This window comes from Mus pahari, chromosome 9, assembly GCF_900095145.1.
Source record: "Mus pahari chromosome 9, PAHARI_EIJ_v1.1, whole genome shotgun sequence".
In the NCBI taxonomy this organism is placed as follows: Eukaryota; Metazoa; Chordata; class Mammalia; order Rodentia; family Muridae; genus Mus; species Mus pahari.
In genome coordinates this window covers 39,105,586-39,132,977 of record NC_034598.1, presented here as the reverse complement: position 1 = coordinate 39,132,977, position 27,392 = coordinate 39,105,586, and the positions used below count along the sequence as shown (strand labels likewise).

Genomic DNA, 27,392 nt, shown 5'->3' with positions numbered 1-27,392 from the left:
GTGTGTGTGTGTGTGTGTGTGTGTGTGTGTGTGTGTCTTTCATTCATGAATCCAGAGAGCTTTTGGGCGGGTGCAGTGTGCACTCACCCTGCTGGGAGCCAAAGTGAGTTAACTAATTCACTGCTACACAAGTTGCTAAAAGTTTCAGGATCCTATCAGCAGACTTTGCACAAACCAACATTGACGTTAGAGAGGGAGTGTCCCATTTATAGTGGTTATAGTAATTCTTAGGAATAAACTTAACCAAGGATGCAGGTGCTTCCTCTATAATAAAGAATATAAGATACAGATAGGTTACACACACACACACACACACACACACACACACACACACACACACAATCTCTATTTTGCTATTTTAAGAAAAATGTTTGATCTAATGTATTCTTATTATAGAGGGTGATTTACATATTCATTAATGGAAAATTGCATTTTCCATTAAAATATTTATGGTATTATTCACAGAAATAGAAAAGAACATTTTAAATTAATATGGGAGCCTAATGGGCTTAAAAAAAAAAAAAAAAAAAAAAAATTTGGTGTCAGCACAGCAGTATGAACTTGCAAATTCGTGTCTGCATATGCGTTTAATATTATCTGTAGTGAGTTCCAGAACACCCAAAACTATAGAAACCAGATCTTTCACAAAAACAAAAAAAAAAAAGAAAAAAAAAAAAAAAAAAAAAAAAAAACCAGAGGAGTCTTCAAAGAACAAAGCCAGAGTTATCACAATACCTTGGTCTTATGATCATGGCCCTGACTCAGAGTTGAAGCAACAGCTTTTCACAGGTTAAAACCTGTCATATAGAAGTGGATGCTCACAGCCATCCATTGGACTGAGCACAGGGTCCCCAATGAAGGAGTTAGAGAAAGGACCTAAGAAGCTGGAGAGATTTGCAGCCCCATAGGAGGAACAACAATATGAACTAGCCAGTACCACCCCCTCTCCCCCAGAGCTCCCAGAGACTAAACCACCAACCAAAGAGCACACATGGTGAGACTCATGGCTCCAGCTGCATATGTAGCAGAGGATGATGGCCTAGTCGGACATCAATGGGAAGAGAGGCCCTTTGTCCTATGAAGGCTCTATGTCCTAGTGTAGGGGAATGCCAAAGCCAGGAAGCAAGAATGAGTGGGTTGGTGAGCAGGGGGCGGAGGTGTTTTTCAGAGGGGAAATCAGGAAAGGGGATAACATTTGAAATGTAAATAAAGAAAATATCTAATAAAAAACAAAAAATAAAAAATCCTGTCATTGAGATCTGTGGAAGATCATGGAGAATGCAGAAACAAACCCACACATACACAGCCAAGAGCCTCTCTGTAGTACTGCCAATAAACGGTGCTTCAGGAAGGATCGCCGCCTCTTCAATAAAGGTACTGGGAACACCGAGTTTCAACACACAGAAGGGTAGAAGCTGACACAAACCCCCACAGGATGCCAGCACTTGAGACTACGTGGCTATTAGCTGAAAACACGCAGCACGCTTCCCACCAAGTCTGTACCAGTAATAAATATGGGTGACAATATTTAAAACAACAACAACAACAACAACAACAACAAGTACAAAAGCAAAATCGACGAATACGAATGCATCAACCTAAGAATCTTTTGCATAATCAGTCTGTCATGGGTGAGAGGAAGTGTAGCCAATCCATCCACATGCCAGAGGAGTAACGTGCGGAATCAAACGCTTCTGATTTGATTAAAATCTGACAAAAGATGTGACTAGACATTTCTCACAGCAGTAAACAGAAACTGTCAACTGGTATATGAACAGGTGCTGACTCAGGAGTCACATGTCATAGCGTCCACATTCAGGGAGCTCTGATTGTTACTATTCAGCGCAAAAATAAAGAGCAAATTCTGGTAGTGAATTTGACTGAAGGCCATTCACATGTCATTGCTGTACATGTAAGGTAGCACCGCCTTTAAGAGGGCTGATGTGTAGAGTCCTCAGACGACTGTGTAGGGGATGGGTTTGTGTCTGTTTGTACACGTGTGTATGAAATACGTGAATAGCTATGTGTAAGTACGTGCATTTGTATGCTTGTGTGTATGCATGGTTGTGTGGCTTACGGTGTATTTGTTATTTTTATGTTTCTCCTTCTCTCTCTCGCCATATATATATTATATATTACATATTAATATATATATATATTATATATATACATAAAACATGTTTGTATATATGTATATATGTGTATATATATATATATATATATATATATGGTTAGTATATATATGTAGGGTTAGTATGTATAGTGTGTTTATATATGTGTGTATAGGCATTTGTGTGTATTTATATGTTTATGTGTATGAATGCATGTGTTTGTATGTGTATATCATGTGTGTGTTTGTGTAAATATCATCGTATAATCATAGAAGCCAGAGCCTTTCAAATTGCTTAATCTGTGGCTGACATAAGAAAATGTAAAATGAATGCGAAAACATCTTGTTGAAACAGGAAATAATAGTGTTCAGAGAATTGTGAGAGTGTGTTAAAGGATCACAGGTCCTCCTTGAACAAAGTCACGAGACTCATCCCAAGGCTAAAGGACACTATGGGGACATGATCCCTCACAGCCCCCCACAGGAAGCTCTACGTTCTATGGTGAATAGGCTGTCCATAAAAGGGAAGCATCCTGGAGTATTGGCATCCTGCGTGAAGTAGATGAGGAATGAGATCTTCCTTACCCCTCCCCTACCTCCTGCAGATAAAGATACAATGAGGGTCTTCTGGACCCTTACTTTGGTGATAATCTGATATCACACCTCCCCAGCGGGAGAACTTAGAGAACCATCTGTCATGTGACCTAAAGTATCTGTACTTTTGAAGAGCATTGAGCTTTATCAGTTGAGCTTGTATTATGCTGTGCTACATTAACCAAATGCTAATAACCCTGTGTATAAAGTTGGAATGTATACTTCATATTAATATAAATGAATACACAAATAAATTCATGAGTGGGAGGTCTCCTTTATAGCAGCAGATTGATGCAAAATGTATCATGTTAGTAAATTGCCACTTGGGAACAATAATGTTAGTGTATCTATATGTTATCAGAAATGTTATAAATAAATAGTTGAAATGATAAGGAAATTATACATATACCCACACACATTTTCAAGTAGTTCAGAAAGGTTCTTTTTTAAAATTGCTTTTTATTGATGAGTGTGTGTGTGTGTGTGTGTGTGTGTGTGTGTGTGTGTGTAAAATGCAGAGGCATGAAGAAGGCCTTTGATATCTTAGAAATGGAGTTATCGGCATCTTCCAGCCATCCAATGTGGATGCTGGGTACTGGACACAGGTCCTCTGTGAGAGTTGAACTGTCTTTAATGAAGGAACAGCTTCAAGCATACATAGTAAAGCTTGCTTGAATGAAATCAAGAAATCTCTCTGTCCCCCGAAGATGGCATCACTCCAGTGCTCTTGCCAGAAAACAGTGACTCATGGACCCTCATTTTGGAGAACATGTATTAAATAACAGTCCTGCAATCTTGGGGGAAAAAAGTTAGAGCCATAAAAGCCAAGGATGGAACCTAAAGAGATGGCAATTATGCCAGCATGGGGTCCTGGACTGTGGATATGTGCTAACAAAGGTTCTCTGTTAGCATGGAACCTGGACTGCAGACCATGTCACTAAGGTTCGATTAGAAGACTCGGGAGAGCTGAAAGTGTTCAATGGGCTATTAGACTGTCGGAGAGTGTCAAATTATTTCCTGATTTTAATGGTTGAGTTATAGTTCTGTAAAAAAAAATTCTTTTCATACAAATTTTAAGTTGTAGCTTTTGTTGATGAGGAGAGACATCATGCTGACAAATTATTCCCAAAAGATTTCTGGAGCAATCTTTTCTGAGTTTTTCTATGTTGCTACAAAAGAAAAATACGATTAGAATATCCCATGAATGTTTATGGCATGGCAGAATGGTGTGTTTATGTTGTACATGTGGCAACTGTATGCAAATATTCACATAGACACTTATGTACCATAGGTAATCACATATGGATGACTCTGGGGGGGAAACATGGAAATGAAAAGCTGAGGACATGTTGGGTTAGCTAGCCAGCGAGAGGAGAAAAAGAAATAGCAAAGGTGAGAGTTTAAAAATCTATTGGATGTAATGTGAAAGTGGTCATGCTTGTGAATACATGACACACTTTTACATACAATAGTTTAGAAGAAGAAGTGTGGTAGACAGAGTGTAAACTGTGGGTCATTTTAGTGTGTTGCGTATGGTCCCTGGCATTGCATTTTTCCATCCTGCCTTACACAGGCAGCTTTTGGGTCCAAATCACCTAGCAGTGTTCAATCAGGGACAATCAAGTGTGGCAATCAAGTGTGCTAGTGCTTTCTAACCATTTGATTACCTAAATCAAAATAAACTACTTTTATTTTGGAGGAAGGGGGGGGACCAGCTCTATTGAAGAGCTGAGTCAATTTTTATTGCAAGGTAATTCTGCTTCCTTCTCTGAAGTTTGTTTCCTTAAGCGGCAACACTTAGAAAACAAAGAACTGCTCCTTCCTGTGAGTGGGTTACACGCTGTGCAGGTGGGTCACGTGTGTGTGTGTGTGTGTGTGTGTGTGTGTGTGTGTGTGTGTGTATTGGGGGAAACAGGCAGAGATTTTTTTGGCTTTATGGTTTTTCAAACTACTGGATTTCTTTGAATCTGTATCTTAAAAATATATTTACAATAAGAACAAGAGGCGTGTAATTGAATTCTTTAGGTTTCTTGAGGAAATTGAAATCCTCTCATGTAAATAATCTCTGATTTCTTTAAAACTTAAATTATTTTCTCAGCTGCAATCATAGCTGATTAGCATGGGAACACCACAGGCACGTCTCCAGGTAAATGGTGCCCACATGATTTTCACGGGAAAGCCGACTACTGATCGCTGCTTGTTGAGTGTTTCTTGGGAATACTGTTTTTGTTTCTTTCCATCTATGCAAATCTCAGGGAAATAATGCTATTTATGTCCTTAAGCTTTAATCAGCGAGATCTGGCAGTACAGGAAGCTGTAAACAGCTCAAGATGTTCAAACACACTCTTTGAGATTTATTTAAGACAGAAAACAACACAGCAAAATTATTAAAGACAGGATTAGAGAGTTCTGCAGAAATCTCTGGCAGAAGTAGTTGCCTCTGTATGTGTGCTATCCTCAACCCAGATTTCAAATTTGTTGTTTTCCAGTTAACTCTTAAATGAGCAAAATGGTTTAAACTATGTTTAATAAAAACAAACAAACCCCAAACCTCCTTATGCCACCTACACTAGACAATGTACAACAGTCTCCTGGCATAAAGCAAATGAGATCTTACACTCTCATTTCCAGGTATAAGTCAAGTCAAGTCATTTGTGAAGGCCAGTGTGCACAAAGATAGAACCAACAGTGTATCCAGAACACTGGGGAGTGTCATGCTTTCAACCTAGAAAGACAAAACCTGTAAAACAAGGCATTTTGCATACAACACAGGTAAATTCAAAATGTCTTTTGCTCAGGTACCTAGAAGGTACAGTGTCCTTGCTCTAGACAAGCTCTCCAGGATCACCTGTAATGTTTTGTTAAAGATGAGATTGTGTTGGAACACAGGAATTCCCTCGGGGCCAGCCATGACTATCCCCATCACACAACAGAAGCTGTAGTTACCTAGACAAAGTATGGTCTTGTAGTCACTGCAGCAAAGAGGACAGAGCCACTAGAGAGCAGAAAGAGCACTGACTCATGGGCTCTCTCTCGGGATCTCAGCCATCACTCCTTCTGCCTTTGCTGCATGTGGTCTTGATGAGGGGCTGGGATACTGTGGACTTCAGGCTCTCATCTGCCTCACCTGATTCCACAGTGTACGGAACAGCAGCTTCAGGCTACCTCTGGCGCCATGCAGATGTTAGTGCTTTATGGCGATCAAAATACCTCCAAGGGATGGTCGTTACATTACCTTGTATGAGGTGATTATTATGGATTCCCCTCTCAGGAACGTCCTTAAAAATTAAGCCATAAGTATGAGAGTTTTTTTCCTTAAGGCTGTGAAACGTATACAATGATAGATATGTTTCACAAAAATCTTTATATGCTAAATTCCATTTTCAAAAACAAAATTACAGGAGATATGATCTATAAAAAATGTGACATTCAGGATATGGATTAGATTACTTTGCAAGTGGTGGAACATATCTATTTCAAATGTTTCCAAAAGGCATGGGTTGGGACATGTCTGTTTCAAGTGTTTCCAAAAGGCATGGGATGGGACATATCTGTTTCAAGTGTTTCCGAAAGTCATGGAACTAGTATATGTTATTACAGGATTATTGAATTGTTAAAGTATGATCATTTTAAAAAATGCTCTGAAAAGTTTGAACTTCTTTTGCCGGACTAGCTTCAAACATAAATCTAAAGGAATCATTTTAAGACTGGTTTATATAGAGAGATACTTCTACATTTTTCTGACTTTGCTTCATATAAAATAAATGTATGTCTTGTCAATGTTATTAGGATAGTACTGCTGTTACTTGACATTAATTTAGTGGTCACAGAGAACATATCTTGCTACCAATAATTCTCTACAATGAGATATCAAAATATTTAAATTTGTATATATTAGTATTTAAAAGGCTATCAATATCATCCTAGTATCAATCACAAAGAGGTGGTATATTTTGAGTCTTTATGTTCCTTGGATCAGAAGTTCAATTCTTTTCAATCATTCATATATTTTTAAAAATATGACAGAAGAAAATACAATAAGATAAAACAAGAAACTATCACATCAAAGTTGGATAAGGCAAAGCAACAAAAAGAAAAAAAAGAAAAAACAAGGTAAAGAAACGGCACAAGAATAAGAGATCCATTTGTCCACACACTCAGGAATCCCTTCAAAAATCTAAACTGGAAAGCATAAGATACACACAGACGACCTGGTGCAGGTCTGTGCAGGTCTCCTGCATGCTGTTTCAATCAGAGATTCAATTTTATGTCTATAACAGAAAATGTGCCTGGAAACCTGTCATGTAAGCATCAAGAATTTGTAACAGAGACAAAATAGTGAAAGTATCATTGGAAATTTGTTCCTTTAGGGGCCAGAGTGAAGGCTCAGAGGTTAAAAGTATTTACTGCTCTTGCAAAGGACATGAGTTCAGTTCCCAAGCCCCCATGAGGTGACTCACAAGGATCTGAAACTATAGCTCCGAGGGTCTGACTGTCTCCTGACTTCTGTTGGCTTCTCCATGCTAATGGTACACATACACATACTCAGGCACACATACACACACAAACACACAAACACACGCACAATCATCAATCAAAGTTTTAAACAAGGTATTTTATTCTCTGTGTGATTTTAAATGTTAACTTATAATGAACTTAGAATGACCTCATCTATAAACATGATTACATTACTTACCGGCCCTTTCTCTATTCCATCCTATGTCCCCTCATCCGGCCCTTCACCTGCTACTCCAACTCCCACTCAAATCGGTGGCTTCTTTATTATCATTGTTGTTACACACATACAAGCAAATACATAAATTTATAAATCCTGCTAAGTCCATTTGGTGTGGCTTATGTGCACATAATTTCAGGGCTAACCATGTTTCATTTATTTTTTTTTTTTTATATTTGAAGCCATTTTACTTCCTTAGAATATTGATCTATTTAGTAAACTTGTAAATTCTCTACTATTAAATATGAAATTAATATTCTTTGCTGTTAACTTTGGCAGTAACAGCATCAGGGCTCATTTAAGTTCTACTTCAACTAAAATCTTCCTAACAGTCTGGCTGAGTGTGGTTAGCTTGCTTTTACACCAGGGACTCAAGCTACTTGTGAGCATTGGTGTCATTTTTTAAAAATCGTAAATAAAATGTTTCAAAATATGTGGTTTTTTTTCTAAGATCAAATTTTAATGAAGCAATATAAAAGAGAACTGGATTTTCTGTGTCTAGACTATCAGGGAGTCTTGAAAAAGATGCCTCTGTTCCTAGTAACATGTACTAAGAGACTTAATTCTGACTCCTTAAGAAACTGAGTGTTGGTAGGGTCAATTTTAAGTATTTCAGAGTTAGTCAAGAACTACTTAGGCAAGAGACAACAGCTGGTAAGGTCACTCGAAGGCTGTGGCACTGGGGAGAATCAGTGAAACTGAGTTATCTTGGGACCAATGAGTCTGGTTGCCTGGAAGTGGGGGTTACTGAGAAAATGGAAGTTCTGGGGTGCCTTGCTTAAGGTCAAGCAGCCTCTTCCTACATTCTCCTCTCTGTTTAATCCTTACAATGTGCAGGTACCACCTCAGCTCTGGCTTCAGTCTGCTAAACAGATGAATCTCAGCATCTCCAAAATTCTAATACTCCTGCATCCTGCTCTTTGTCCCCAAAAAGATGTTTTTTAAAAAGGCCTCCTCCTGAGGATCAGGAGAGATGCTAAGTTGCTGAGAGTAATGGCTGCTCTTCCAGAGGATTAGGTTCAATTCTTAGCACCCACATGGTAGCTTATAACCATCTGTAGCTCTAGTTACAGTGACCTGAAAACCTCTCCTAGTCTCCATGGGTACCAGCATGCACTTGATGCATGGAAAAACATGCAAGTAAACACTCATACATGTAACATGTATGTGGGTGCATGCTTGTGTATGTGTATTTAAACTCCATTCTACCCAAGAATGAAAATTTTTTCTATGAATCTCACTTAATTTTCTCAAGAAGCAGACAACTGATTTTATGAAACAGTCTGCTCTCCTTCCTTTGCTCCATCCTTCTCTATCTCCCCTCTACCCTTTCTATCTATCTATCTATCTATCTATCTATCTATCTATCTATCTATCTATCTATCTATAATCTATCAATCTATATCTATTATCAATCTATCTTTACCATTTATCTTCATCTGCCATCTATCTATCTATCTACCTGTCTATCTATCATATATCTATCACCTATGTATCATCTATCTTTGTCATCTATCATTAATCTTCATCTGTCATCTATCTACCATCATCTATCTTCATTATTTATCATTTTTTTATCTATTTATCATCTAACATGGATTATCTCTCTTTTATCTATCTATTATTTTCCTACCATATGTCCAGTTTTACATAAACTACAATTTATGCCTGGAGTTAATATTAGTATCAATATTAGTATCTCACGTATTTCAGCCATATCTTCTACACTTCTGACACTATTCTTTTGAGATAAAGGTAATAATGAGAGAGCCATTCTAAATCTGAGACTTAGTGATAACGGAGGTACACAAAGAAGTTTTCCACCACAGGAACTGAAAATAAAGGAAAGTCAATGAAGCTCCCCATCCATACATATAGGAGAAGGAGGGCAGCCTGCCAACTGGGATAAATGGCAGCTGTCACTTATCAGGAAATGGCATCTTCAAACCTATCTTCATTTCTCATCAGGAGAGTAGCACACGAGGGAACTTGAATACTTAGAGGAAATATTTGATCACGAAAGAAAAACTATTAGAGAAAAGCATCGAGCACAAGTCTATGTCAATTTTCGGGTGTGAACCTGCACCCGGTGCAGTGTTGATGAATCACAGCCCCACTGTGTCATCTTCAGGACAAAAGCACAACCCTACTGTATGAGAAACTCTTATCAAACAAAACGGAAGACAAGGAAAGAGGAGAGCAGGAGACTTAAACTTCTAGAGCATTTCCAATGCCAGAAACAACAAATCAGCACCTCTGCCAGTTCCTGAGCTGTGGAGAGGCATGTGGAGGACAGCTTGCATTTAATTCAAACCATTATGGGAAAGAATCAATTCTGTAGTGAGGTCAAGGCAGCAGGACATTTCTCTTCAAGACTAAAAATAAATCTGCCACCAGGCATGCGGGTTAAATTCCACAGCATTTTGAAACGATTATCAAAAACATTAACTATGAATAAAGATGGATGGAAAACACACAGCAAACCCACATAGAAATTCTGGAGGGAAGAGAGTCCTACCCCAGGCTAACCCTGATCTGCGAGACGGGGAGAGACAGATGTCTAAGGCTGGTTTTCCTTTCTGGAATGCCATCCCTATAGCAGTCTTCAAATTAGTATTCACACAAAGAGGAAACCACAGCTTCCCAAACACCCTTAGGAAGAATGAAAGGGGGGATTCTATTTTTTATTTAATATTTTATGAGATAATTTCTTTATTTACATTTCAGATGTAAATAAATTACCTTTCCTGGTTTCTCCTCCAAAACCCCCCTATCCCATCCCTCTTCCCCCTGCTTCTATGAGGGTGTTCCCCCACCCACACACCCAATCCTGACTCCCTGTCCTGGTATTCACCCACACTGGGCATCTCTCCTCCCACTAATGCCCCACAAGGCCATCCTCTGCTACATATATGGCTAGAGCCATGGGTTGGTGGTTTAGTCCCTGAGCATTCTGGGAGGTCTGGTTGGTTGCTATTGTTGTTCCTCCTGTGTGGTTGCAAACTCCTTCAGCTCCTTCAGTCCTTTCTTTAACTCCTCCATTGAGAACCCAGTGCTCAGTCCAATGGTTGGCTGTGAGCATCTCCTCTGTATTGTATTTGTCAAGCTCTGGTAGAGCCTCTCAGGAGACAGCTATATCAGGCTCCCATTAGCAAGCACTTGTTGGTATCCACAATAGTGTCTGAGTTTGGTGACTTCATATAGGATGGATTCCCCAGGTGGGGCAGTCTTTGGATGGCCTTTCCTTCAGTCTCTGCTCCACATTTTTCGTCTGTATTTGCTCCAGTATTTTGTTCCTGAAAGAGGCCATTCTTAACAGTGGGTGACCCCCCCCCCCAGAGCTCCCAGGGACTAAACCATTAACCAAAGAATACACAAGGAGGGACTCAAGGCTTCAGCTGCATATGTAGCAGAGGATGACGTTGTGGGACATCAATGAGAAGAGAAGTCCTTGACTTAGTGAAGGCTCAATGCCCCAGCACAGGGGAATGCCAGGGCAAGGAAGCAGGAGTGGGTGGGTTAGTGAGCAGGGTGAGGAGGGATGGGATAGGGGGATTTTTGGAGAGGAAATGAGGAAAGGGGATAGAATTTGAAATGTAAATAAAGAAAATATCTAATGAGAAAGAAAGAAAGAAAGAAAGAAAGAAAGAAAGAAAGAAAGAGAAAGAGAGGGGGAGGGAGGGAGGAAGGAAGGGAGGGAGGGAGGGAAGGAAGAAAGAAACAGCAGGTGTGTGATTGGAATCTCATCACTAAAGTCCCTAGGTTTGAAGCATGGTCCTGAAGCAAGTCTCCGGACTTTATCCTTTCTTTTCATGTTGGTTGGCATCTAGATGAGAAGAAAAGATAAGGGCGGAAAGTTGCAGGCACCATAGTGCCTTTTACCCATCCTCTTATTGCAAGACTTTGGAGGAGTAATTTGATGGATGCTTTTCAACTTAGAGGTCGAGAGTTTAAACTGTGTCTCAGCGAACAAAAGAGGCTGGCGGTCTCTGAGTAACCCTTGATGGCAACACCCTTGCTCCTTCTTGTCCATTCTGTTACCAAGATTGTTCTCTTTCTTTTGCTTCTCCCAGAGACACAAAGGGGAATAGAATCATCATCACAAGAATTCCCCCTACCCCCATCCTTTGTGCCAAAGAAATGTGAGAAAAGAGAAAGGCACACTGGATTCATCTGGAATGCCCAGATAGTGTTATTCTCCCACATTATGGTTCTCAGGTCATCCTGAGGTTTATGGACATAGAAACCAGGCTGCCTTATAAGCAAACGTTATGGCTCATCTTCTACAAGGCATTTTGCAAACAGGAACAGAGTCAGTGAGGATTTAATTGTAAACCATGGATGATTTCATGACAGGGATTTTAAAATTTAAGATATAGTGTGATTTTTTATTTCTTTTTGTTTTGATAAATCATTCCTCATATATGTAAATTCTTCACTGTTTTAATTTAAATGAATTAGTATTAATATTTTATCTCCTCCTATACCATTATAATGATATGGCTAGCTATTTTGTCTAAATGAATAAATGCTATATTTTCCTTAATTGCCTATTAGAATTCTTGCTATTTTATTATCACAGATACTTCTACTTGCTTGTAATTTTGTTGCCCATACAGTCTATTAAAAATTAAATAATAAAAAGGAAAACATCAAGTCACCTGAGAAAAGTAGTAAAATAAATATTACAGGGAAACTCCAGAAGGGCCCACAAATTTCTGGAATTTGGCCACCCATAGAGTGACGCTGCCATTGTGAGATAGGAAGTCAGAGGGTATAAGGACTTAGGAACTTTGAGCAAAAAGTAACCTTGTCCTGTGTTACTGCAGTCAGGGGTAAAAGTTGACGCTGGAGTTTTTCTTAACATGTTACTTTAATAAATGCCTCTTAATGTCATGTCCAGGTTCCTGAGTACTTATATCAGAAACTACCTTTTCCAAACAATACCCGGAAACATGAAGTCTGTCCTATGAATGTTAATGTGGTATCTTATGATTAATTTTGATCTTTTTTCAGGAAAATTATGAATATCTTAGCGGGCATTAAAATTGTTAGGTAGGTATATACTATGACATTTTCAACACACCATACAAACATACACATACATACATACAGAGATACACTAACTTAGATAAAGCACACACATATATACACATACAGGCACACATTGATACATATACACCTACATACATAAACATAGACACATAAGCACACATGGCATGTGCATACACATGTACATATACTAGCTCAGACACACACACAACACACACACACACACACACACACACGACTACACTTTGTTCATACTGATATCCTTCACTAAACAGCACCTTCTACTTTAATGTCATATATAGACTGAGATGGAAGAATATATATTTATACAGCCGGGCGTGGTGGCACAGGCCTTTAATCCCAGCACTCGGGAGGCAGAGGCAGGNGGATTTCTGAGTTCAAGGCCAGCCCGGTCTACAGAGTGAGTTCCAGGACAGCCAGGACTACACAGAGAAACCCTGTCTTGAAAAACAAAAAAAAAAAAAAAAAAAAAAAAAAAAAAAAAAAATAAAAAAAAAAAAAAAAAAAAAAAAAAAAAAAAAAAAAAAAAAAAAAGAATATTTATATCTGAGTCTGTACATGAGAGAAAAGATGTTGTTTATTTTTCTTTCTTCTCTTGCGCCCTCCTCTTTACACCACTTACTCCTCCTACAGTTCTTCCCCTGATATCACTCATATTATTGCTTAAACCAGAGACAACTATCGACAGAATCTGTGAAAAAAATTTAAGCCACACATCCAGTCAACAGTAAACCTGAAGTCATTTTGAATGCTTTGGTCAGTGACATGTAAATATTGAAAACCAAGCTTTAAACCTCATATGCCAGGAACCTTGAGCTGTGAATAGAAATAGCATCTCAAAGAGCCCCTTTCATGTCAATGAGTATATCGAAACACCACCATTCTGACCTATCTGTGGCTACTGGGAAAAGGAAGTTTGCCTGAGACCCTGAGTGCTACCTTTTACCCGAGTCTAAGATCGTTTCTGGCACAGCAGAGCAGCAAAAATAAACCCAGACCAGAGAAGCAAGGAAAATGATGGGCTGTAATCGTTGGTTGCAAAGCACAAAAATATTCATTTTCATGCTTCCTAGTCCTTCATTTTCTCCCACATTTATTGCGACTAATCCCTGCCAGCCTGTGTTAGGTTTTCAGCCGTGCGATCTATGGAATAGATCAGCCATGGAAGCTTCCTCTCCACATGCCACTAGCCTCTGTCCCTTTCTTCCCGGATGGAAATGTCACTCACTGGAACGTAAACAGGTAGGCAAGGGCTTCCACCCTGCACTGTGTAAACTCACGAGCCACCCATCGCCTGTGGCCTTTTAGCATATTACAAATACAGACACACAGATCCATATCCCAGGCACACCTGTAGATTTAATAAAACAGCGCCGATCCTCATGGCTTCGCTGACTTCCAGACTGTACATCAGCTGTGGGAAGCGGGGAGGGCTCTGGTTGTTGGGAGGTAGCACCTCGATGTACACTGTGCAGATGGAGTGCCTACACGGAGAGAAGAGAGATGGGTGTTTAATGATCCACACTTTTCTGAAAGTTAGAATGCATTATTTTTTCTATTTGTTTGCCAGATTTATAGGACAAGAAAACTTCAGCTTTTATAGGAAGCAGTAAAATCATGAACGAACAAAACAGTAAAAGTTATCACCAAAATATAATGCCTTTGTGAAATTAGCTTAGTAAAAGAAAAAAAAAATCGCCTCTAGTACCTGTTTCTACAACTTAGATTAATAGTGTTAAGAAGTAGAGGCTGCAAAGGACAGCTAAGAAATTAACTTGCCTCAACTGATAGTCCTATTTGTCTTTAATAGCAAAGAAAAGCAAACAAGCAAACAAACAAAATCTTCCTGCAAACACCTGGTAGTAAAACTTGCTTTTCAGGCTCTCTTCCCATTAAACCTGGTAAATTAGTGTTTAATTCAACATATAGCCAAACATATGAATATACATATGTGCATACAAATGCATGCATGCAGGTACATACACACCCATGTGCATATATATACATAAACACACATAGAGGTACAGACATATATAACACACACATATGATATGCATATGTATATATGCATACATACACACACACACACATATATATATATATATATATATATATATNNAGAGAGAGAGAGAGAGAGAGAGAGAGAGAGAGAGAGAAACAGAGAGACAGAGAGACAGAGACAGAGACAGAGAGAGAAAGAGAGAGAGTTCTGCTCTGATATCACATGAATTTTTGTTGTATGTCAAAATCAAAGTAATCCATGGGTGAATTTGTGGTAATAAAACTGGATATGTTTTATATTTTTTGAGTGTAATATGAAAAGCCAAAAACTGCTTTTAGTTAAAGCCCATATTGAGGGGAAATTTTCATGAAGGAAATAAAGATCCTTTATTATCGTAAGATATATATATATATATATATATATATATATATATATATATATACTATTTAATATCAATTCTTTTAGCATCTTTGAACTCTGGATTTTTTTTTGACAATGAAAACTGAAGCTGCAGGTGTTCAAGGCTAATAAAAAATATTGTTAAAATGGATAAATGAGGGGCATGAGTTTACAGAGCNAGTCTTCTACCTCAAAATGCATACTATATTTTAATGGAATGTTATATGTGCTCTAAAATATATGTTTTATGAATTACTTTTTTTAAAAAAAATGTATTTTAAATGTAAAAGGCTTCAGTGGAAATTGATATTTAGGGGCTAGATTTTTCTTAAAGTAGTACAGAACCCTTTTTTATAATCTATTATAATGTATTTATATTCTTGTACCAATGTACTCTTTATAATATATTCCGTATTTTTCTAGGATAGCTAACCAATTTTTCTTTTTAAAAATTTCAGTGCAGATCGCAAGCACTGAGACATGCCTGGCAGCTCCTCCATTTATAATATGCATGGGTGCAGGCTACTGAGTTCTGTGTAGACAGATCACATACGCTATTAAGCATTTATATTAAATTGGGAGTCGCTTTAAGAGATTTATAACTTGCATTTATTGCAATACTGTCCCAAATAAACTCATTTGAAATTAAAATACATCAGAGTTTTATAATCAGTTAAAGTGTCTGAATTCATTCTGATCTTTGGTTTATATTTTGTGAAAGTACTCTCACAAAAAATGAATAGTTTTTCCTTAAATCTTCTATTGATATATATTCACATGGAGAGTTGGACACAATAGCAAAACAAATAAATGACTTTATCATTAAAATTTAGCATTTAAGGGTCAATTAAAATGAGTTAAAATAGCAGTTTTCAACCTATAGGCCACTCCACTCTGGCAAACCCCTTATCTCGAAAAATATTTACATTATGACTCATAACAACAGCAAAATTGTAGCAACGAGGGAGCAACAAAAATGATTTTATAGTTGGGGGTCACCACTAGATGCGGAAGTGTATGAAAAGGTCACAGCATTAGGAAGGGTGAGAGCCACTCAGTTAACATAATAACAAATGACTCTTTATAGGCTTGTCACTATTCATAAACAGAACCCAAGTAACAGAAAGTTAGTTTTAGTGCTAATGAGTCCCATTTCTGTGGCATCAATGAAGGGGTTTTTAATCCCCATCCTGGGTTCATGTACCTCACAGCATGCTTGCCAGTAGTTACAGGTAAGACTCAGAAATCTGCTCTGTTTTTTGACCACGAGTCCTACTACTTAACTCAGGTCAGCTTGGACCTTTCATCGATGAGAGTCATGAGTTCATGCGATCCTGTCTCAATCTCTTGAGCATTGGATTATAGCTGTAATCCACCATGCCCAGACCTACTGTCAGGTTTGCAGCCAGGCATTCGTTGCCCCTTCTACTCTGTTACTTTGGGCTGAGACAGAGGGCAACTCTGGTCCAGTGTGACTTCTTTGATTTGCTCTCCCCTGTTCCTCTCTCTGGTCCTTTCTGTCATAATCCAAGGGGTGGGATTGCTAGTCATGCTTCCAGCACCCCCTTCAGGATTTGTCTCTCAGGGTTGCTTGGGGAAGATCACGGTTCATCTTTCATCTTTCCCATCTTGGCCCTTTGCTGTGGCGTGTTGAATAAGTATCAGTCTTTTTGAGGGTTACTGCCTTTTAAAATGAGATCTGCTCTTTATCCCTGATGTCAGCACAGTGTCAGGGTAAGCTTTTCTGCAATTGAATGCCTACAGCATTAACAATAAAATGATGACTTAATGTTGTAATAAAGAGCAGTAATTCAGCAGCATAGTTTAAGCACATAGTAAAACAGGGCAGTCGCTAGGTAAATAATATTTTATGTGAGTATTTCATATTTACATTTATAGCAGGTCCTAAACGCATAAACCCAAGTTTCTTCCTATTCATATTTTATTTTTGTAATAGGGCAAGTATGATGCAAATAACTTTCCATTTATAAAACTGGAAATCATGAGGCCTTATTATTCTCACGTTGTAGAAGAAAGGTCAAAGCAGTACAAAAGAGGCATTGCATTTCTAAGACAGTCTTAGGACTTAAAAAGTCACATTGAATCACCCCATTTGAATAGCTAGGCTTATAATTTTAAATAATTACAAAGATTCGGTGACTGAATTAAAGTTACCAAGATCATTAACGAGTGCAGATGCAGTCAAAAGTTTCTGAACTTTCTAGATCTCATAAGAACAGATTTTTGTGACGTATATTGGAGTTTTTTTCCCCTTTATTTGTTTCTCATTTGATGGTTGTGAATACGAACGGTCCTTATATTGTTACAAAGGATGCTGTCTTGTACCTAATCCCAGTACCAAGCAAGTCTTGAACTCAGATTACAAAATTCTAATATTTAATTACTTATGTTGTAACTGAAACATCACCCATGATGAAAGTGCATTTCTTTATTTTAAGGAGCAAATTAAATATGCATAAGGAAGAGCCAGAATGACAGACCTAATGTGTTTTGACCTTGGAAAAGTCATGATTTATAAAAAGATAAAAGAGACTAAATTTCTAATACTTTAAATAACAACCAGTATGCATGTCAACTTGTATAATGTGCTTATTGCTATATTGTGTGCCACATTACTATGTATTTCTATTGTGTGCCACATTACTATGTATTTCTATTGTGTGCCACATTACTATGTGTTTCTATTGTGTGCCACATTACTATGTGTTTCTGTGGCAAAGGTGACTAGTACTCATATTATTTTTTTTGGAAAGACTTAAAACAGAGACATTACAATGAGTTTTCCTTTGTCTCCCATTAATAACTTGCTACAAAATCTATATTTATAGTTCTTTGCTCATGAATTCCATTCTTCTATCTTGGCAAAAAAAAAATGCAGATATCTACAGAAGCAGAGAGTTCATATTTTAGTCAAAGACAAGAAGCTTTTATTATAAGATGAGGGCATAACTTTCAGATGGAAAACATAATCATATATGCAACACACAAGGCTTCACGGACTGAACGAGCCTTGATGTGACTTCATAGAGGAATAAAGAAGAAAAGTGTACATCTTGCACAAGAGAGAAAGGGGTATACACGGGACAGAAGGAGCTATTGAAGCTGGAGGGTATGACCATGGTATACCGTCAAGTTAAACTTGATCTTGACAGTGGGAGAGTCAATATATTTAAAGAAGGTCACTGATAATGATCAAATGTCCCAAGTTTTCTCATCCTGTGTACCCTGCCCACCCCCTGTCTTTGCCCTTGTTTCCTCTTCTCTCTTGAGATTCCCTACCACATGCGTGCATGTGTGTATAGCCACTGTAAGACTCCAGGCCTGTCAGGACCCTCTTTCCCATCGATTTAGTTCCAGTGTTTTCCCCAGACTTGAGGGGTTTTAGGAATCCAGTATAGTTTTGTTAGAACAAATGAATATTTTCATGTATTTATCACCATGTACAATTACTATGTATATGTGTACACACACATATATATTTACAATGGAAAATTTCCTATTAGAGAGCATTATTTAGTTATGGGCTAAATACTAACTTGGATTCCATGACAATAGGGATATGAGATGATGCCTTATTGTGTCAGTCATTTTCATGGTCATTTAATGAGGAATGGCTGGGATCAGAGACTGTTTTCAAACCTGTTAGCAGTAATACAGGATTCAACAATATTTACTCAGTTCAGTTGAACACAATAAACATATTAATGAACACAAAGCCCTAGACTGAATGATGCCTTAATCTTAGGACATTTTTAACCCTTTAACTTCTGTCTATCTGTTTGCTCTTATTAAAAACCCAAGATTCCGACAAAGGACTGTGGTCACTATGAACTTGTGGACACTTCACTAGGTTGAAACAACACAAACCTGAAGCTTTTTTTTTTTTTGCCTCTGAGGTTCAGAAACATTCAAATTTACAAACTCAAGTGGTCAAACTGAAAAAAAAAACAAGGTGGGGAACCTCCCTAGTTGTGATCATTGCTGTCAAGATTCTCACTGCTATCTCTCCATGACATGAATACTCCCTTTTTTTTTTTTTTTTTTTTTTTGCTGGTGGTGTTGATCCATAACTATTGATACTTTTATGTTGGTAACTTTCAAATGCCATCTTCCTTTTCCAGGAGATACAGAATGGAAAGCAAAGCCTCCCAATTCCTCAGCTCATTTACCAACTCAATCTGAAGGCATAATTCCCCTGCAGAAAATAGTTGCCTATCATTATCCAGCTGCAAACATTACATGACCCCCTCTGACGGCTGCAAGGCATGTCTGAAGGATGTGCTGGTGATGCAGTGGGGAGAGGGCTGCCTTCCATGGTGTGTCTGAAGACACATTCTACGGCAATTCTAGAGCAGCCAACTCATTTTTAAATAAAAACAAAACAGATACCACTGAGAGGTTGGATACTTCCTTCTAAGGATAACACTGTTTGAACAATGCCATTTTACTTGAGTAAAAATCCATTACTGACCTAGCCTGCTCAGGCAGAGTTGAGCAATCTACACACAGGCAATGGCCAATCTGAGTAGTCTCTGCTATGAATCATTAAGTATAGTAGTAGTAGTTGTGCCGATCTGAATTCCACTCTCTGAATTTTCAGTCACTCATGGTAGATTGTGGTCCCACAATATTAAAAGAAAAATTTGGAATAGAGACTTGCTAAGCTTTGAGTCATGTACTCTTCTGGTCATCACAATGTGGTCTGCTTCTTGCCTCCTCTCTGTCCTGCCTTGACCATTAACCAGCCATTCTCCCTGCATCCCTGATACTCATACAGTGCATCTCATCATCAATCTAATAGCCCTCTGTTTGATGGGACTCAGTATTTTGAAACCCTTATTTTACTTAATAAAGACCTCTAGGTGTAAGTGTGTAATGCTGGGCATGTTTTACTACTGTATTGCTATAATAATTGGATTTTATCATTACTGTTACTGCTCTTCTTTTATAATGTATAGTATACATAACAGGAGCACAGTAAGAAAACACCACACACACACACACACACACACACACACACACACACACACATTCATATAAACATGCATACATACAAACAAAATTAGCATATCGATAATCCCTTTGTGAGTGATACCCTGGTTGCTCACGGGAGTTCTTTAACCTATTCCTCACAAAGAGGTGGCTAATGTCACAATCCATGGCTGATTTAAACCCCCTGTATCATGGTAACTATAGTATATTGACTATATATAAATATAATAAATCAGGCCAGATCTATTGACTATACATACAATGTGTTTAATTAAAAATATATGTATATATATTATAAAATAAACTGAAGAATATTGAAGAATAACAAGAGATGACTTTTTTTATAGTAGCCCATCAGTAATGATGGTGTATAAATATAGTAATATTTTTCTAGAATTACAGGGCCTGGTGGAGTCACCTTCTCTCTGCAGGCGGGGCGTTGTCCGAGGCCTGCACTGTGAGCGCATACGTCTGTCCCACGATCAGCTCCACTCCTGGTGCAATGCTCACCAGCCCTGTGGTCTTGTTGATCACGAAGTCTCCCTTGCCCCCCACCAGTATTTCATAGGAGATCTCTCCATTAGAGCCTTCATCAGCATCTACTGCTGTCAACTGGAATTGAAAAGGCACAATACAGATCTTGTTAGGATTTCACTGTGGTGTTGCTGGCTCTCCCCCACCCCCAAACACAAGTAGCTGATTTCAAAGCTGAGGCTACTGTACAATGCAATTGGTACGCAAATGTATCCACTGTTTTTGTGTTTTGTTATGGCACTGAGTCACTGAAGGGACCAATATTGTCATTTTGTCCCTTTGTGACTGTGTTCAGAACAGTTATTTTTTTTTTATTTTTCTTTTTTTTTTAATATCGAAGACTGTATTATAATTAATAAAGTGGGGGGGGAAGAAAGCTTAACATAAAATGTAATATTCCTATATGGAATCAGTTTTCAATCTTACCTCTCATTCTTTACACATTAACACATATCACTGTAGTCTGAGACCGGGACAAAATGAAAAGTGAAAGTTGGCTTTATTTCCACTGTGCTTCCGTTACCTTGTTTTCTCATCTGTAGTATTCTCCTGCCTCATAGCCACCCCCTCTCCCACTGGTGTATGACGGGTTAATAAAGCCTACACTACAAAAACCATTTTCTTCTAAGAAAAGAGAGTGGGTTTTGGAGCCACTGTGATGACAGCAGATAAGTCCCGGATCACTTGCGGGCAACAGTTGCTGACTGCCTGCGAGAGGAGATTGGCCATTATTCATTGCCATAAACTGACAATAAAGCAATGGTGGTTGATTGTGTTAAACAAGGCTTTCCCACTACTTGATAGATGTACGTTTACACAGAAGGGAAAGAGTGATCCTTGAAGGAGATGAGATGTTACTAACATTTGCTTCATAAGCCCTCACAGAATCCTGTTTCCATTTTTGCTAAAGTAGTACAGGAAGAGAAGAAGAGCTTGGCCTCACTTTACCCAGAAAGGAAAGCAAAAACTGTCTTTAGGATATGGAGAGCACACTGCTTTAACCAGTTAGCCCATGTTTGTCTTCCTTGGCCACTTTTCCTTGTGTTTTGCTAATATCTATCGCTCTGAAGTCCCAGATCTTCAGCATTCAGAGTCCTTTGGGGGGGGGGGATTAGGCGATATCCTTTGAGAAGATGTGAATGTTGTAGACTGAACTTGAAACTTCAAATGCAGGACTCGGGGAGGCAATGTTAACAAATGGTTCACATTTAATATCACCAGGAAAATGCCAATCAGTTCTTCATATACCCATCCATGACTGAGGAGACATGTGACATGTTCTAGTTCTGATTCTATTTTATAACTCCGTGGTGTGTGTGTGTGTGTGTGTGTAGTATGTGCTTGTGTGTGTATATGTAGTATGCATAGATTAGAGGGTAACTTTTAGGAGTTAGTCTATTTCTTTTATAACTGTGTGTTTTGTGTGTATGTGTGTGTAGTGTATGTATGTGTGTGTATGTATGTGTGTAGTATGTATAGTTTAGAGGGTAACTTTTAGGAGTTGATTTTCTATTTCTTTTATGACTGTGTGTGTGTGTGTGTGCACGCATGTGCGCATGTGTGTGTGTGAGTGTGTGTGTGTAAGTCAGAGGACAGTATTCAGAAATTGCTTTTCTCGTTCTTTCACAAGGGTTCAGGCTGTCAGGCTTGACAGAGAGCACCTTTCCTCCATCCATCCATCTTGCTGTTGCTCTAATTACATTTTTAATTATTCCCTGCACTTGGGGGTGGTGGTGGGCACAGAAATAGCAGCAACAGAAATAGAGAAGACAAAAGGAAATTTAGGGACTGACATTTAGGATGCTCCATCCAAAGGTTGGTATGTCAGGTAGGCAGATGTGGCTGCCACCCGGAAAGACATTTCCTGAAATAATTTGGGGACTTCTGTGGGCATGACAAGACATAGACCTAAAGGCAAGGGAGAAGGGCTCTATTTTCAGAAACAGTCAAATGGATGATGTGTGTCTGGGGGGGAATGGTCCTGTCATACAAAGTCTCCATCTTTAGTATGAAGATAAAGGGTAGGGACTGATGGGGACCGAAGAGGAGATAGTAGTTTTGATTATAGTAAATCACTTACGCAAAATGTCTTAGGAAATCTTAATTAAAACTCAGCTCAGAGAGGATTCAATATTAACATTTTTCTTGGGAATTGAATTGGCTAAAGAGATTTAATGATAAATGGCAGTGCATCCATTTAAGAAGAGGAGCCGGGGAGTGAGCTTTGGGTACACAGGTATTACGGGTGATTTTATTTAACATTTTTATAAATGAGTTTTGAAAGGAGTCAGTGATCGATGATAATTGAATTGAACTTGGCACCCATATGGGAGGTGCTATAAATACCAAACAGGGCTACAGAAACACAAGTGGTAAGAATATACCTATGTCTACAGTCAACTTAGCACAGAGGGGCTTGTGGAAAGCTTAAGAACTAAATGAAAGTAATGAGTATTGTAAAAAATAGAATACTTTATCTAAACTGCCAAATCTGATAGACTGGATGTTAAAGTATATATCATACCTTATAATTTCCATAACTGTTATAATTGTGTTCAATTTATATCTGAGAGAAAAGAGCCTTTTTTAATTGGATAAGAACAGGAAATGTAATGGGTTGGCCTAATGCTGCTTGTAATCTAATGCTAATTTAGGTCCCCCCAAAGTGCCCCAAAGATGAGCGAGTCTTCACATAAGACACTGAGGGACCCTGCACCCCATTTAATTCTGATTGGTAAATAAAGATGCCAGCAGCCACTAGCTGGGGAGAAGAGACAGAGGCAGGATTTCAGTTTCTTGGGCTTAAGACCACAAGGAGAAATGAAGGAACAGCCATGAAAGAGGCAAAAACATACAAGAGGGAGAAGAAGAGCCACAATGAGATAGCTGAGCCATAGAACTGTAGCCATGCAGGCTGGCAATTAGAGTTAAGAGCAGCCTAGATGGAACACAGACATTAGTAAGCAGTAACTTGGAGTTATTGGTAGGAAAGTGGATTCTAGCAGCATGGAGGGTAGGCAGCTGTCCAGCTACTGTGCTGCCTAAGGCATATCTAAAATACAAGGCTATGTGTGAGTCTTTCATGTGGGAAAATAAATGGTCTAAGGTGGGAAGGAACCCCACGCCAGGATTTTTTTAAAATAGTTTTTATAGTAATGAGTATATGTTTAAGAGACTTAAATACCTTTAAACAATCTTCATCTTCTCAGTCTCTTCATTTTGAGTTGTAAAATACATAATTAAGAATCAACATCATTTTTGCACATCAGCAAATAATTTTGAAGAAATTATCAGCAGTCCAGGATTCAACTGGGCAGATCCCACCGCTCTGGGTTCCCAATCAACAACAAATATTTTTTCTATGTACAACTGAAAACTCAGCAGGGTTGCTTTAAGTTCTCAGTGAAGGTTTGCTGTAGATGGCTCAGCTTCAGTCTGCAAGGTTGGGGTGGCAAGAACTATAGATGATACCTTGATAGCTAAACTGCTCAATGCCATTACAATTAGTGACATGTGTCCAAAGTCCTCCTAATGGTGAGTGTGTATGAGACACATTTCTATTATGGGATGGGGAGAACTGCCTCACAAGCTAAAAGCAAATGGGAAAAGGGCTGACTAGAGGAAGAAGGTAGTGCAATATCTGTGATGAAATGAATAGCAAACATCTTTTTAAATGTGTTAATAGTTTTAACTTAGTATTTTAATAGCTAAGTGATAAACACTGAACTATTTATTCCATACTGCATTACAGGTCTTATTATGAATTTTACCCATACCTTCCCATAATTCCATCCTGGTATTTTGAAAATGAATCCATAGGTTCCCAGCCTGAATGTTTTGACCACTGATCACTGTTCTGGCCATCCTGGGTTGGCTTCAGTGAGAAACCCTGTTTTTATTTTTGTTTGTTTTCTTTTGTTTTTTGTTTGTTTTTTTGCTTTTTGTTCTTTTGTTGAGTAGTTTATCACTTACCAATCTGTGTGTTTGTGTGTGTGTGTGTGTGTGTGTGTGTGATGTCAACACTCAGCTCCTATAAGCCACTGTAGTGAGGCTGAGCCTTGGTGTCATGGATATTGCTGCTGGTCCTGTCTGCCCTGAGCTGTGATAAACTTCCACCCAGATAAAGCAGGCCCAGGAAATGAAGAGAAGTATCACTGATACTAATAGCCTCATATACAGTTATGCCTAAGGCTGAATTTGATACTGAAATTTCTTGAAACACCAGTCAACTCTACTTTAAAAAAAAAGCTATTTGAATCTGAAAGTATGTAACTTTATGAATAATAATCCTTAATTTTATATAAAAAGAGTTTTATAGCTGGCTGTAGGGCCCATTAGCATGAGGAATAATTTAGTAATATGTAACTCTTCTTGGTTTGTGCTGGGCACACTCCTCTCTTCCAATAATGAGTTTGACACCCTTGCTCCCCCACTTTCAGGCAGGATGCATTCCCTGTGCCTCTCCAAACAAGGACCTAGCAACTTCAGGGCCCTACTTTATTGTACTCTCCTCATACTCTGATAGGAGACCAGAAAAGCAAATCTGGCCTAAACTGATTTGGGGTACAGGGTCAATAAGACAAAACTGTGTGTCCTCCACCAAACCTTATCTTTTCTTTTTCTTTCTTTCTTTCTTTCTTTCTTTCTTTCTTTCTTTCTTTCTTTCTTTCTTTCTTTCTTTCTTTCATTCATTCATTCATTCATTCATTTTCTTTTTTTGTTTTGTTTTGTTTTGTTTTTCAAGACAGGGTTTCTCTGTTGTAGCCCTGGCTGTCCTGGAACTTACTTTGTAGACCAGGCTGGCCTGGAACTCAGAAATCTGCCTGCCTCTGCCTCCCGAGTGCTGGGATTAAAGGCATGCACCACCACGCCCAGACACCGAACCTTATATTATCCTTATACATAATTTGATGTCCATATGATTAAGATTATATGCATCATGAGAAAGAACCCAGGCAATAGATAAACAGCTTAATATGTCAGTCAAGACAGAGAATCATCCAAACCCTGCCCCTGGTGCCTGATTTCTCCTCCTGAATCCCTGAAGAGGAGACCCCAAACAATAGTCTTGGGCCTGAGCATCTTCTCCACATTGTTGCTTTCTTCCTCGTGTTATATGCTTGTCCCTTCTATTGTCTTGCTTTAGATAAAATTTCCTTTCTACTTTTGTAAATATATGTGGGCTTTTGTTCCAATTCCTGGAACCAGAAACCACAAACTTAGAAACATCCAACTGGGACTCAACACTTCTTAACAGTTATGCTCTTGCCTTGTGCCACAATTCTTGTGTAGAATGACTATGTCCTTATATATTGGTATATGGTAAATGTGATCACAAAGTTATCTGACCATCTGTGGTTAAGTACTCACTATAATGGGCAGAGACCTTAATATGAAGATAGCATTATTTAATAGATAAATTATAAGATGCTTGGTGGGTGATGAAAACAAATGGCACATTTTTTTAATGTGCTAATTTTTGTAGCTTAAAATTAAACTTATTTGGACTTTAAATTGAATGGTTTTTATTGTGCTTTCCTTTTTATAATGTCTGCCAATATTCTGTGTGCTATCTAAGTTGACTATTTGAACTAGCTATACAGAAAATATTAGAGTCATTTGGTTAAATTCTGGTGGCATTTAGAACAATATCCATCTACTAATGCTCAGTTATGAGGCTCTTTCTATGATGAAGATAAATTTACAAAATACTTTGTAGATGGATCACATCTTAAAACATATAAACTTGGGTTCCATAATACTGATAAATACTCCATGATTACACAGGAAGAGAGTTACAAAAGTATGCTACACAAGGCCCTGATGATGATGATGATGATGATGATGATGATGATGATGATGATAAATGATTTAGATCCTAATCTGGATTGAGAGAGAATCATCATATGAAGGAAGCATCCATTTCAGAATGAGTGACAAATACCACAAAGCTACAAGACAACACAGTAGTAGCTATGAGAAATTTGAAATACAAAAGTTCACAAATGGTGCAGGGTCCTGTGTTTGAGGAATTTGCAGCCAGATGAGGAAAAAAAATCGCAAAAAGAAACAAATAAATCCGTGCTGATATTCTTTTACAAACTAAATTTTAAATGAGACACAAGAAACAGCTAACAGGTGATAGTGTTGATACAAAGTTGCTTAGGCCTGGGTTTTACTTGCCACAGTATCTGAAAGATGAGGGTATGGCAAGAGGGAAGGGTAAAGGACAAGAGAAAAGCATCATTGTGTTCTGTGTGTGGACTGCAGATGACATGTGCACTACACAGTAGTGCTGCATAGGTGAAGGCGATTCTGGGAGATTATAACGGAGCTAGGTAGGCCAGTGATGATGGAGCCATGGTGCTTGTCACACAGGGCATTGCTGCAGGTGAGTCATACAGGTGTGAATACCCACACTGCCAGACTGATATTCATTGCTTGTCCAGATTCCACGTTGTCACCCTGACCCTAGAGTGTGCTCCTTCTGCATCATGTGCTTGCTGGTACGGGCTCACATGTGTGTGCATGTCACTCTTGCTTTTGCCCTGTGTTGTATGTTCATGCGTACTAGTGTGTCTGCATGATGACAAACAGCGAACGGAGCTTTCTAAAGACTTATCTCTGTCGAGAAGCAACAGGCGATAGCTAGCACTGGACACTTTCGGGGAGGGTAGCACGGAATCAAATATTCAAGTTCGAAAGGAAACTACAGACGGTACTGCCAGCGTGCTGATGAAGGACTCCCTAGACTACAATAAGTCTTTGGAAACCTCTCTGCCAGAGCCTTAAGGGGATGGGGTTGATTCATGTGACACGCACAATGCACAGAGGACTCTCAACGGACATGCGCAGTATACTGAAGCCTCGCGTGACAGGGGCAGCCGGCAGAGGAGCCTCCAACCTGTTTCCTCCAGTGTAGTTGTTTTTGG

General features: G+C 38.6%; 1 protein-coding gene across 4 annotated transcripts in view; it reads right to left on the bottom strand.

Annotated features, from left to right (window-relative positions):
- The window catches only part of Pcdh15 (protocadherin related 15), a 1,443,732-nt gene that overhangs the window by 256,837 nt on the left and 1,159,503 nt on the right, over nucleotides 1–27,392 (bottom strand). For all 4 annotated transcript variants that reach the window (XM_029542087.1, XM_021204350.1, XM_021204353.1 and 1 more), the window contains 2 exons: nucleotides 20,345–20,538; nucleotides 13,864–13,996 (listed from right to left, as the gene is read on the bottom strand). In XM_029542087.1, coding sequence (XP_029397947.1) covers nucleotides 13,864–13,996; nucleotides 20,345–20,538 — 327 coding nt within the window. The remainder of the gene's footprint in view (nucleotides 1–13,863; nucleotides 13,997–20,344; nucleotides 20,539–27,392) is intronic.